The following is a 13,360-nucleotide window of genomic DNA, read 5'->3' on the forward strand; positions in this document are numbered from 1 at the left end:
TCGCGCCATCATCGTCGCTCCATTTTCGTCATCCCGCTGTCGTCATGCCATCGTGGTCATGCAGGTTTCGCGATACAGTCATTGTCACGCTGTTGTTATCATACACCCGCCGTCATCTGATTGTCCTCATGTCGTCGTGGTCACGTTGTCGTCGTCATACCGTCGTCATAATTTAGTAATCGACATCTCATTGTCGGCATGCCGTCGTCGTTAAACGCCTTTGTCGTTCGATCAGTCTATATCACTCCTTTTTCATCATTCCATCGTCACTGCGCAGGCGTTATACAGTCGTATTGCCTCCATGCTCGTGTGCTAATTTGACAAGCAAGTGTCCTATAGCATAGTGGTACGATGTCGGAGTATGTGGCATATAGCCGAAACAACGAAAGTCTCAGAATTAGCACTGCATACTTTAAACAAACGCCACTTCAGCAATATGGCCTGTCGCTACATTGTTCAATTGCTATTCGCATTACTGTCGAGAGCCATCTTGAGGCGAGTTCTGCCGTAATCGACACTTGCTGAAGAACCCCGGCGTGCTTTTCCGGGAAGCTGACGGGTGTGTCAAATGATAAGTGATTGCATACTGTATCACCGGCACCTAATTCTGACACTATCTTCTGGATCGGCCCGCATTTTAATTTTTATTCCTCGTTCGCCGACTACTCAACCAACCACACTGCAGCACTGCACAGCACCATTTGATTTGTGCTTTAAGAAACACGAAAGATTTGCTTGGCGCGTACTTCTTCGCGTGCAATCAGGGACAGAAAAAACAAGAAATTTAACCACCCGATTCATGGCAAGGCATCATCATCAAAAATTCCCCACTGTGGGTATGCACCACAAACACTCAGGTCAACAACAACTACTACGTTCGCAGCCGGTCGCTGCCATGTTGCGCTTGAGCTTGCTGGCGCTGCCCGCCGTGGTCAGCTGGTGCGCGTTGGTCGCCGCCGACGACACAGACGACCTGACCTACCACAGCAAGCAGGCTCGGCGCGAGGCTGTGCAGGGCCTGCACGAGGCGTTCAGTAACCTCACCCGGCTCGAGATAGTGGGAAAAGTGGCAAACAGTCCCGTGTACGTGCTCGTCATCTCTCGGACACCACGGCGGCAGTTTTTAGTGCCGCGCGTACACCTGCTGGCCAACTTCCCTGCTGGCAGCGAGCTGCTTATCAAGTTGGCGTCGTACCTTCTGCACGAATACGGCCGGAACGAGGCTGTAGCGCGCGTCGTCAACAGTAGTGAGATCCACATACTCTTTTGGCTCGAGCCGGCCACCGTCAGCGAGAACCCCAAGGATGACTGCTCGGCTGATGACCATGGTCGTGAGCTGGAAGGCTTCCCAGACTACTTCGATCAGAAGTGGGACAAGTTCACCGACCAGGCCCGCATGCCCGAACAGGTGCAGCTCGTGATGCAATGGCTCAAACGGGGCAGCTTTGTGCTGGGCGCGCACGTGCGCGGCGGCGACGGTGGCATCGCCGTGGCCTATGGATTCCATAATAGCGCCAAGGATTCGCCCAGCGAGGCTCCCGACGAGGACGTGATGCGCAACCTCTCGATTAGCTATGCAGACCACAACCAGCAGATGAAAAGGGGCACACCGATCTGCCCCGGCGGTCACCTGGGGGGCTTTCCTGGCGGTATAATCAACGCGGCAGCCTGGAAGAGGAGGCCCGGCCTCATGCAGGACTATGCATACGTGCGTGAGGGTACCCTTACGGTGGACCTGGCATTGTCTTGCTGCAGGGTTCCCAGCGAGGGCACGCTACGAAGGTTGTGGATGGAGAACAAGCACGCAATCATTCATCTACTGGGCCAAGTTCAGCGTGCCATCCGAGGTTACATCAAGAGTCCTGACGGCACTCACATACCAGGAGCCTTGCTAACGATCCGCGAACGGAACGTGGGGTTCAGGTGATCCTTCGCGCCCTATCCCAGAAAACACACACACAGCACGATTTATTTTCTTGGTATAATTGAAAAGTTCCAAATAGCACCTGTGCAAGGTGCACCGGCTAGGCAAATTTAATGCTCGCATGTCACAAGGATGGCGATTTGGGCTAGTCGGTATCCACGACGTTGTATTGGCATTGGCGCTACTATAATGAGTAAAAGAAAAGCAAAAAAAGGGGGGGGAGACGAAAAGAAACAGGAAATAGGGGTGAGGGGGGAGCGAGATAGACTCTTTTTTTACGTGGCACCTGCGAATTGCTTTTATGGCAGTGTCTATTCTCCCGGCAGCCAGGAGAATTTCTGAACCGAACTTCTCCTGGCACTCACCTCCTAGTGGCTCTCGGAAGGTTAGGTTAGGTTAGTTATGTTAGGATAAACGGTATAAATGTTATAAACAGGGATAAGGCGCCTCAGAAAGGCTGGCAAACGTTCCGATAGGAGGACCTTTTTTTGTCAAAGGCGGCGTCGTCATTCTCGGCAGGTTAGTTTTAACGGGTTAGTAGAGTGACGTCACGTGCAATTGTTGTCGGTGGCGGCTGGTTGTAAAGGTAGAGACTGAAAAGAAAATTAGTGCTGTCGTTTGACGCCTCTAGGCGTGGTTTCTAAGACGAAGGTACAAGAGCGAGAGAGAGAGAAGTCGGCAGAAAAAAAGAAGGACATAGGAGAGTGTTGGGGGAGCGAAGGTTAGGGGAGCCTTCAGAAGTGTCGTAGGTGGAATACGTTTGTGGCTTTAGAAAAGCCGGTCAACCGGTCAGTGTGCGAGTAACAAAAAGACATGAGTTGAAAGACTGACTTGAATAGCGTAGCAGCAATGCGTTGGGTACTTTTGAAGGTGTTGGCTACGCGGAGTCTGGGGCAATGGATAGGGTAGTTGGAAGGCAGCAGCTTGGTCTCTCAGAGGACGTCAGCCTCAGTAGTTCAGCGTAGCCGTCGTCACGATGGTATACAGAAGTGGCGCGACCCTGAGTGGTCGGGGCGCCGAGAAAGGAATCACGGTGTCTGGGACTTTGGAATGTGTCGGTGTGAGTCTTTAAAACAAAAGAAAAAAAATCGAAAAAAACACCCGACGAACAAATAGGAGGGTGACATCAGAAAAAAACTGGAGGCGGCGGCAGGTGTACATGGGAAACGGGCTCGTATGGTTGATATATGCGTAAAAGCGTGGAAGAAAATAATAAATTTAGTCTTAGAGGAGAGGGAGGGAAGAAATGGAAATGCTGGAATAGGTGAGGTTGAGAATCGAGGTTAGCTGGTGGCATAACGTGCTTTGTACCGTAATTAATGATATGAGTATTTTAGGTAAGTTGTCACGTGCCAAATTGAACCCCGTAAGGTGTAAGCATTTAAACTTGTGTATGGGGCATGCTTCTGTATATCTCCTCTAGCGAGGCGAACGGAAATTTGTTTGTAGTTATAGAGCCTTGCTTTATCGAATATGTGGTCATGTTCATTGAAATGGCTGGCTATACTGCTTTCGGTAAAATCTGTTTTGTATCTGCGCGATGGCCGCTGAGTCTTGTATGAAGTTGTTGTACAGTCTCACCTATGTATTGTTTGTTGCAAGCGGCACATTCTAGACAGTAGGCTACGTTGCTTGACGTGCATGTGAAACTGGAAGTTACATTGTGAAGGTAATCCGACGCTGTACTTTTAACTGTAGTAATAGATTGAGTATGTTTGCACGTAGAGCACCTGGGACGGCCACAGGGACCGGATGTTGGCTTCGTCTTTGTCCTGAGTTTGGTATGCACGAGAATGTCCTTGAAATAAGTGTTGCGTCTGTAAGCTACTCTGGGCGGGTCGGGAAAGATCTTATTTTTGGTTAATGGTGATAATTGGGTAGTATTTACTGAGGATGTAGTTCACGTTTGGGAGTGCGTTTGATAATTTAATAGCAAGAAGAGGCGCTGTTGTTTTTGCGATATTAAAGCGGGGTTTGAGGACCTCGGCTCGATCAAGTTTGGTTGCATCGGTGTAGGCTTTAAAGGGCAGTGTTCGAATAGTTCCTGTTTGATAGGGTTTCTTTAAGGTGATCGAGTCTACCTATGCAGTCATGGTTTTCAGGTTCGGATAGGTTAGGGCACACCTGCATGCAGTGTTTCCCAGCAGTTTGCCACGTGACTCCCGAGCGCCAATAGGAAGTGAGTGCCGGGAGAAATTCGTTTCAGAATTTCTCCCGGCTGCCGGGATGGTAGACGCTGCCTGCTTTTATACTCAGTGAAAAGCAACAAAAAAATAAATCGCAGCTCATGTTCGACACGTGCCCACACATTAAGAATCGTCAATTCATTGCTTGATAAAGATGGCCAACTCGCACTCGTATCGCCAAATCTTGCTGTCTGCTTTGATAAAATCACGTGTCAGCTGTTTGTGACTGCGACCTATATCTCATTTGTCGTATCTATGTATCTATAGCACATTTGTCGACCTTCACAACCACAAGTCTAGCAGTAAAGCAAGAAAACCCTGGTTGATATTTTAGATTTAGTATTATTGAAATGGCTCGTGGTAATCTACGATTCAGATAGTGCCCCGCTTGTTCAGCGTAATATTTGCCACAAGACAAAGGAATCCTACACACCATACTTTGTGCACATTGCACCAAGTTGACTGTCGTTTTTCGCAGCCAGGGACGGTATTCCCGGACGATCACTTTCGGTGACACTTTAGTGTGACTATAGTGCCTAGAATATACTGGCTAGTGTACCGTCCGCGGCCTCCCGGGTGGCACCGGATGCAATGAATGCCGGCGGCTGCCGCTAGGAGCGCTGCAGCGCAGGTGGGTGCCGCGGCACCATCGGGTCTGCGTAGCCCGCCATGTTTCCACAGCATCGGCAAGCGAGCTGCTGCGCTTTTTGTTTTTATTAAACCGTAGCAGCAGCACAGTTCAAATGTGGGCACCTGATTTATAAATCAGGGTTTGTTTCGATAATAAGAGGCTTCTCTAGCGCTTGTCGCTTGCGTGAAAAGCGTCTGCTATCTCAGCTCGGCTTCGAGCGGGGAACCTCAGATGTGTATCTAGGCTGGCGAAGAGAAAACGTAATTTTTAAGGCAAATGCCTTAGATCTCTATGTTCCAAGGCCATGTTGCGAGGTACAGAACATATCACACGATCCAAGGAAGGCCAGAAACGAACCAAAGCATGTTCAGCCGTGTATAAGAGATGCTAAATGATTAGCAAATTGAACTATTGAATATAGTGATTGGATTAAGGGGGATTAGGTTGAATTAGGGGGATTAAGGTGTATTAATTAAGGAAGATTAGGGTGCATTAAGGTGAATTACAGTAGGCTTCACAAGGCGTTCGCCTTCGTGTCTGTTCGGCGATAGCTAAGGACACTAGTTTTTTATTCTAGCCATATGATGGCAGCGTATTTTTTTAAGGGCAAGTTCTAGATTACATTTTTCATTCTAATAAAGTAAAGGAATTCTAAGGTTACATTACTGTTCCATTGATGTTATATTAATGCATAACCATTGAAAACTGCTGTAACCGATCAACTTTTGAAATGACTTGAATTTCGCTGTACTTTCTTTTTATTTTATTTGCTGCTATTTCTGCCTATTATCTTATTGTTGTCCTCATAGGTTTGAGTGTTTTTGATTGTTTGTAAACTATGTACTAGGGGTGTGCGAATATTCGAAATTTCGAATACGAATCGAATATTTTCCTTATTCGAAGGTATTCGATTCGAGAAATGCATATTCGTAAATTCCCGAATATTCGAGGATGGCCGAATAATTGTCGAAACGGCGAATATTCGGACAAACTGTGAATAATTTAGCAATTAACGAATTATATGCTTGCTCCACATTCTCCTAAGAACATGTTTATTCACTGAGAGCTTCACATGATCCGCTCATTATCTGTATGCTCCGCATCAAGATGGCATGTTGGGCCAGTTGGTTGGGATTCATAGTTAGGTTCGTTACAGCGCAACACAGAACAAAGACAAAAGAAGGTACCAAACGCCGACACAGCGTTACAGTACTGTGATCTTAAGTGCTGTAACGAACCTTACTATGAATGTGTACGCTCTGTTCCAGTCTATCTGCATCAGGCCCCGTGAGACATGATCAGTTCCGATTTTTTTTTTTTACCAAGCTTTATTCCAGGGCTCTTTCATAACAATATATGATGTACTTTCGGGCTTTGTAAGTATGCGCAATGAAATATGCACCTAGAAAATGTTACCTGGACAAATGTTGTCACAGTGCATAGAGAGCCCTTACTTTCTGAACATGTTGAGCAGTCAATTTTCCTTCGCGAAAATCTGTAACAAGCGTTTACCTGACAGAGCATTACCTGACATTACCTGAGTGCATTACCTAAAATGAGTGCCTCTTTAACCTGAAGCAACCTCGTAAAATGCAATATTATTTTTAAAAGGGTAATAAAACTATTGTTACCTCGTTTTGCAATTTTTTAGTACTACACATATATTCGATATTCGATTCGATATTCGAAGACAGTTTTTCGCCTTATTCGTATTCGATTCGTATTCGAAAATTTCAATATTCGCACACCCCTACTATGTACCCATGTCCTCATAATGCCCATTGGGCCACGAGGATAGGAGAATAAGTAAAAAGATTTGCCTGTAAAATGGAGTGCACGCGTTGTTCTGTGTACTATACATTTTTTAATACCTGGTACACACATGCAGATTTGTATTTATGTCTGATATAAGTGAACGAAAATGGGAAACAGATGTTTCATTTAAGCGTAACAAATATTTTATTCTCGCGCGACAAGTCAAACGTGGGCATATAAGACAGGCCTAGATGAGATAATGCACACATACATGAAGAAGATAGATCTAGTGGCAGTGACGCAGTTTAAAGAGCTTCTGTCGTTGAAATTTGCGCTTTCCTCTCTTTGTTGATGGCTTTTACAAAAAAACCGAAACCTCAAGAAAACATAGAACTTCACAAGTGTTGTCAAAGCTGGTTTTTCATGCTCTGGGCACCCTAGTTGGGGAAAGGCCAGTGTCTGCAGCTGACCTGAAAAATCAGCTAGACTCGCTACATGTAACTTGTTTTTGCTAAAGAACACAGTAAAAGCATCTTCCACAGCCTTCACAGCGGTTAACAAGGTCTGACTAAGATAGAAAAGGCCTCCATTGTCAAAAATGCGTAGTGCAATAGTGAAGCAGCGTCGGCACTAGCTTCAGCTTTACTTACGCAAAGGAAGCCTGCACACTGTGGTCAAGAATTTTGGGCAGTGATCTTTCGTGCAACATAACAGTAGTAGATCAAAGCACTACTGCTCCTTTTTTCTTGTTTTTTTCCCCTGGTACTCACGAAAAGTAAGGTGCATGCTTAGGATACGCAGGAAATATCGTGGGTATAGCGTAGGGTTTCAGGCGTGGTTTATCGCGGTGATACAGAACGCGCGTTCGACTAAGCTGTTTTCGAAATGTTTTTCACAAACCACAGCAGTTGGTACCGGCCTTCTGTCCGCTCTCCTGATCATTCTTGCCCATTCTGCTGCCTCTTCGTATCACTGGTGGAGTGAACAAGGATACACACCCTTTGTTCAAGCGGTAACCGCTTCGACACAACGGCACAAAGCAGGTCCTCTCCTTGCACTGTCTCTTCGGAATTCTTTCACCGCCGCCACATAGTTCTTGTAATGACAGGCACACGAACACAGTAGCGACGCACTCACTCTTTGACAACACCAAGAACACGCAACGCTGTAATAACACTGAAAACGCCAACATAGAAACCGACGCAAAAGCTGCGAAACTGATATGCGAAGCAGACGACACGCGCAGTCTGCACCCACCCGTGCGGCAGCGACCTCTGTCGGCCATCGTGGGCATTCATTGCAGGCGGCGCCACACTCCTCCATTGAAAACAGCGGGTGGACGGCACACTAGCCATTACATTCTAGACACTATAGTGTGACGTAGTACAGAGCGCGTTGAATGAGTTAGCGGTTTTGCTCAAGCAGCCAATCAGCTCAACCGGTTTCGCTCAGTCGGCGCGCACTGAAAACGATATCTCCGAAACTGATTGTACGAGAATACGTCCCCAGGACGTGTAACCTTCTAGCATTTGTAAGCTTATAAATTTTGTGAATTTGAATATGCTGAACGGTGTTCTTCATACTGTGAGAATCAATGCGAATGGCAAGGAATCGCACTTACGCTTGCAACCTGTGTGCACAGAAGCTGCGTCTGGTCTGCTCTGTGGCTGTCTGGAATCGACAAGATAGTTTACAAGGTTGTATATTTTTGTTCAACCTTTAGTGTCTGCTGTTTTCTTTTTTTTTTGAGCATCCTTGTGCTTTCACGGTAGCACAGCGTATGGAAACTTTACGAACATGATGGCCCTGCGCAAGAAATGATGTACATGTACATATAGTATTGTTGCCGCGTGTTGCGAGTACCAAGAGGCGAGTAAGCGACGAATGCTGCAAGTTACTCAGTCATCGTACAGTGTCGGTAAAGTGCAGAGTAGGAGCTTGGAAGTCATGCATATGGTTTTCCTGCAGTGTGCACTGTGCAGCGTGTGCTAGTGATTTTCTTTGGGATATTTCTTCGGTGGCTCACTCGACTGTTACCGCCGGACATTGTAGGTAGCGTTACTTTCAAGCCAGCGTCGTTCGTTTCTTGATCGCCTTTGGTGACAGGTCCACCGACCAAGGGGAGTTCTGGAGGCTCTTGCAACCCGGCACCTACACGCTCGTCGTCAGCGCCAAAGGCTACCTGCCGACAGCCGTGACCGTGAACGTGCCCGAGCACGCACAGCAGGAAGCACCCATCGCGGTCGTCATGAGGCCGTCCTTGTACCCAGCCAGGATCCTCCCGATCGACAGCTACAGCACCGAGAAGACGATTCCCGAGAAGCGCGGCGGCAGTGTAGACACGGCGTCAACGGTCGGCGCCGTTGCTGGTTGCGGCTTGTGCGTGCTGGTGCATGCTCTTGCTTTGTGCGTCGTCGCGGCTTGCCATGGCTGCTCGGCTTCATTCTGAGTATAGGCAAGAAATCGCTGTGTGCCAAGAGCGCCTGTCCTGGGAGACGACAGCTCCGTGCATTTTCCCCACACTTCTACCGTGATATGAGCATAATTTGACGTTCTCTTATTTTAGGATGTTATAGCTACGACGAACCTTGCAACGTCTGAGCACGCCCCTAAGAAATAATTCGCATGAAGCGTGTTGGGCACTGATTTTCGCGCTATTGAAACTGCACCTTACAAGTTCGTTGCAACGAGGATTTTTCCATATGTGATGATATATAATAGATCTTGCCACACTTCAAAGTTGCGCAAGGGACTTGTCATAGGGTAACATTGTTAGGACGCAACTAAACACATTAAAGACCACGTGCACGAAGTATGGCTCGGTGCATTCAGTCGCATAACAAACGCAAGTGTGCGCATATGCTTTCATTTTTTCTCAGTTCGCTTTCAAAATATTATCGTCAGACACACGTTTGCAGAGCGTCCTCCATTCGAACAAAGGCGTAAAAGTTACGGAGCGACGCTCTCCTCGTTAACTTTCGGGTTAATGAGCTAACAGAAATAAATGCCTGTATACAGTATCCTCATCGGTGGTGTTCTCTATCGAGAGCGAAACGATATCAGCCACTTTTTTGTTATGTTGTTGAACTATTTGCGAAAAAGGAGGGCATATGTAGAGTACCGTAGGGGCATTCGTCAAAGGCACATACAACAGAAACAAGCAGAAAAGCTGCGGTTCTCCAGAGGTTCAAAAACAATACGCACATGACGGTTGTGTGGGCGCTGCATGCTGCAGGTTAGTTATATGTGAGCGAGGCTGGGGAAGCGCTGTGACGTGACATCATGCAGTGTTTGCTTCATTTTATTATTTTATTGCCCACCACTGCATGAACTGATGCGTGCGCGCATGGTTCTCTTCGAGTATAGATGCATGCATGCCATTCCCAAAACGTTTGGGAATGGCATGCTTGGCAGTTTTCTATGGGCTCCCTGCAATGGTCAGGCGGCGCGGCGATCGGCTCAGCCGTCAGCGCCACCGTGTCAGTTGCGCGAAACCCCGAGGCGGCCGCTGCTACGGAGGCATGCTTTTGCGCCACTCGTTTGAAAGGTTTCGGACGTTCTAAATTGCGGTTTTAAGGCAACCGAAAACGTCGAGGCCCATTTTGGACCACCGACGCTTGAGAAAGGACGTGAAATATTTCACTACAACCACGTATACCGTGTCAAAGAAGTAAACAGCACGGACATCCCAGTGAGGTGCTTAAATTAAATTGTGGTGTTTTAGGTGCCATAACCACGATCTGATTAGGAGGCACGCCGTGGTGGGAGACTCCGGAATAATTTGGACCGCCTGGGGTTCTTTAACGTGGACCTAAATCTAATTACACGGGTGTTTTAGTATTTCGACCCCATCGAAATTCCACCGCGGTGGCCGGGATTTATTCCCGCGACCTCGCTCTCAGCAGCCCAACACCGTAGCCACTAAGCAACCACGCAGGTAGCGAAGTATTTTTCACAACAAAGTAAGTATGCTTACGACGTCGATTTCGAAGTGCGTTAACAAATCATTATTTTATGCCACTTAAGTGAGCAAATACTGCCGTGGACGTCTTTGAACTGTCATTTGTCGCTTCCTTACTTGGAGCGTGCCTTGCACCTCACATTGTAGAGGTTTTGGTGAATAGGCAGGTAAGTGCTTTTTTCTCCGTTGACGAAGTGCCTCGAGCATATTCTGGTATTGTCGTTCGGGCTCGAATGTCAGAAGGTATTACCGCTGAAGAATCATAGAGAGCAATCAGCTGAGACTAAACAACTTTAAGATTGAACAAATATGCTCTTGTGTGCACGAGGGAAATGCTAATTTTCGAATACTCGTCGTGTTCTGCAGTGTACTCCAACCTTAGTTCTGTTGTTCTAAGCGCGAGAAAACATCGGCACGAATGAGCTCGGTTCCAGCATTCGCGTCTTGATATTGGCGCAGGAGCTAGGAAGCAAGCGCATGCAAAGCTCCAGCACGGAGCGCTTACGAAGCTAGATTTGACACCTAACAACCACTGCGAGTTTGTTTTGGAGCAAGAAGAGCTAAACGACTATCAAAACTGATTTACAACAGCAGGAATCAGTTCACGCATTTTCATGCAGTTGACGCTTTATTGTGTCTTTTTACAGATGCCGCTCCTGGCTCTTTTTCATTTCTTTGTCTTGTTTTTGCACTTACGTCTTAGTTCGTTTAGCAGAAATTCGCAAGACCGACACGAACCGCGACGATCCACTTCAGCCGCCGGGTTGCTTCCCCCGGTTTCGAAGGGAAGCGGTACAATTTGATGCCGACATCCCCTTCGCGGTTGTGACAGTGCTTAACGCAGCAGTATCTGCGCTTGTTCTTTTTGTTCACACTTCTCACAAAGGAGCTGCCAAGAGGCCGCGGGGAATCTATTGGAAAATTGGAAAAGCAGGCTTGCAGGCGCGCCTGAGCGCACCGCGGCCACTGGTGAAATGACGGTGACGGCCTACCCGCGGATGCTCACCGCCGCTGCCAGGTGGCGCGACATGTACAGGCAAACTAGGGTGCCTAAGGCAAACTGCATTGCAGGATGCCCATAGCCCGTTTTTTCGTAGGCGCCGCCATATTGTGAGCGCAGTGGCGCCGCCTATGAGCCGCGCCATACTGGCTTGGGTGAAAGCGGTGTTTTGCATGACAGGTATACGCTCGGCGGTAGGTTCTGGCGTTTGTTTTCGCGGTCGTGCGGTCTGTTTAGTATGGCGTGCGTGTTCTACGTGGTAAACGATTCTGTGAGACGTGCTGAAGTGGTTTAAGGCGTCATGGCCGGAATTTCTGCTGGCGTTGGGGTGGACGGAACACGCAGCGCGATGTGTGCGCGCATATTCGAGTCTACAATCAGCCTCGGAGATCAATTGTGCATTTCTGAATGTTTTAATCACTAATGTGACCTTATTGCAGTATTATCCTCTATTTCTAAGCTGCGGTTTAGGAGCCATGAAACATACGCGACGATCGTAACAGCGTGAGCGTGGGTACCGTTCTGCTGCGATAGGAGCTGTGATGTTATACTTTGACAAGCGTTCAAAGTGTTCGCTGCAGCTTACATTGCGTGACTACTTGGTTCGATGGATGAGGTTTCCGCCCCTGAATAATATAGTTTTGGCAAGTAATAGCAACATACCTTACAGTCTGAATTAAGCTTGTCCAGCAAAGGGACTGTTTACGAACTGCGTGAGCCTCCTAAGCAGTGGTAGTGCTGGATTACATATATCTTTGTTCTACATACTGCATGGTTCAAGCATACGGCATCAGCGGTTATATATTTATAAACGTTGTGCGGCGTGACTGTGCGAGGTCCTATTGCGGCGTTAGCCCGTTCTCTCTTGCTTTTTCGAGAAAGAGGATGATAACCGAATTTTTTTTTTTTGGTTGTGTTCGTTCCGTTCTCTACGGCGCACTCACACGTATTACGGAAATTTTGTCCTCAAAAACAGGCATCGCATTCTTTTTATGCGATCTCTCATATATTATGGCTGTATGCAGGCCAAACAGGCAATGCCGAAGCGCACAGCTTACATATGTACCTTGCTGGTTCACCAACCGCAGTTATCGCTGTGTTGAGCAGCGCCATCAGCCTCATGCAGGAAGGCTAGCGTAGACATATGGTAATTTGAAGCCTACTAGACTTGAAATGCGCGAGAACGATGCCGGTGCATCACAAATATTTGATAGCGCCTGCCGCTTAGATGTTTCGGGTTTGCCTTAGGTTGGCCGTGCACGAGCATTCGCTCTTATGATTTATGTTTTACTCCCTACGCCAAGCGATCAGATATTGAGGAGATTTACCATTTCATGCTGCTAATACAGAGACGCCGGTTTTCTTTGTTGAATTAAAATCGATATTAGCAAAACAGTAAACAACACATACACGCACCGCGACTGATAATGCGCGTACACTGCGGCTGATTATGCGCGTCACATTCTTGCGCCCCCAAGACATATTTCCGCCTACTGTAGTTACCGATGTACCGAAAAGCTTCCCTGACGACCTTATATGAACGGACACGGCGTAAATTTCACAGAGTACCATCTAAAACATCTCGAAATCGTTCCGCAGCACGCGACAGCAATACTTTCAAGCAGCGCCGCGCCGGATCGCCCAAGCCAGAGAGGAGGAAAGGCTCTCCGCGCGCCCTATCCTCCTCGCCCGATGAAACGGTCTATAGCACGCCCCAGTATAAATTGCGCTATAGAATTGCAGTATGCGTGGTCGAGTTAAGTGAGACGGCGGCTGCACGTGCGGCGTTCGTTGCGGGGATTCCCGTTTTGTTAAGAGCACCATTCCGCGAAAAGATAAAGGCCAGGCTACGGTTGCCTACAGCGACAAGATGACCTTCGTTTTTTGCGATAGGGTGTACGTG

The 13,360-nt window shown here is 47.7% G+C and overlaps 1 protein-coding gene across 2 annotated transcripts; it reads left to right on the top strand.

The window, feature by feature from the left end:
• The first annotated feature begins 850 nt into the window (after positions 1-850).
• Positions 851-9,816, top strand: LOC139054245 (carboxypeptidase M-like). 2 transcript variants are annotated; one of them, XM_070530958.1, is made up of 2 exons: positions 851-1,923; positions 8,603-9,816. In XM_070530958.1, exons 1-2 carry the CDS (start codon positions 896-898, stop codon positions 8,943-8,945), a joined length of 1,371 nt encoding a protein of 456 aa, XP_070387059.1. In that variant the 5' UTR covers positions 851-895; the 3' UTR covers positions 8,946-9,816. The 2 variants fall into 2 exon arrangements, 1 of the variants encoding a protein (XP_070387059.1); XR_011511093.1 differs by lacking the exon at positions 851-1,923 and adding an exon at positions 8,010-8,193 and having other exon boundaries at positions 8,603-8,741.
• Positions 9,817-13,360: the final 3,544 nt, after the last annotated feature.

Source organism: Dermacentor albipictus, chromosome 1 (genome assembly GCF_038994185.2).
Source record: "Dermacentor albipictus isolate Rhodes 1998 colony chromosome 1, USDA_Dalb.pri_finalv2, whole genome shotgun sequence".
In the NCBI taxonomy this organism is placed as follows: domain Eukaryota; kingdom Metazoa; phylum Arthropoda; class Arachnida; order Ixodida; family Ixodidae; genus Dermacentor; species Dermacentor albipictus.

Coding starts and splice junctions, on each gene's coding strand:
- LOC139054245 (XM_070530958.1), top strand. CDS start 896: ATGTTGCGCTTGAGCTTGCTGGCGCTGCCCGCCGTGGTCAGCTGGTGC. Junction 1,924..8,602: donor GAACGGAACGTGGGGTTCAG/GTGATCCTTCGC, acceptor CTTTGGTGACAG/GTCCACCGACCAAGGGGAGT.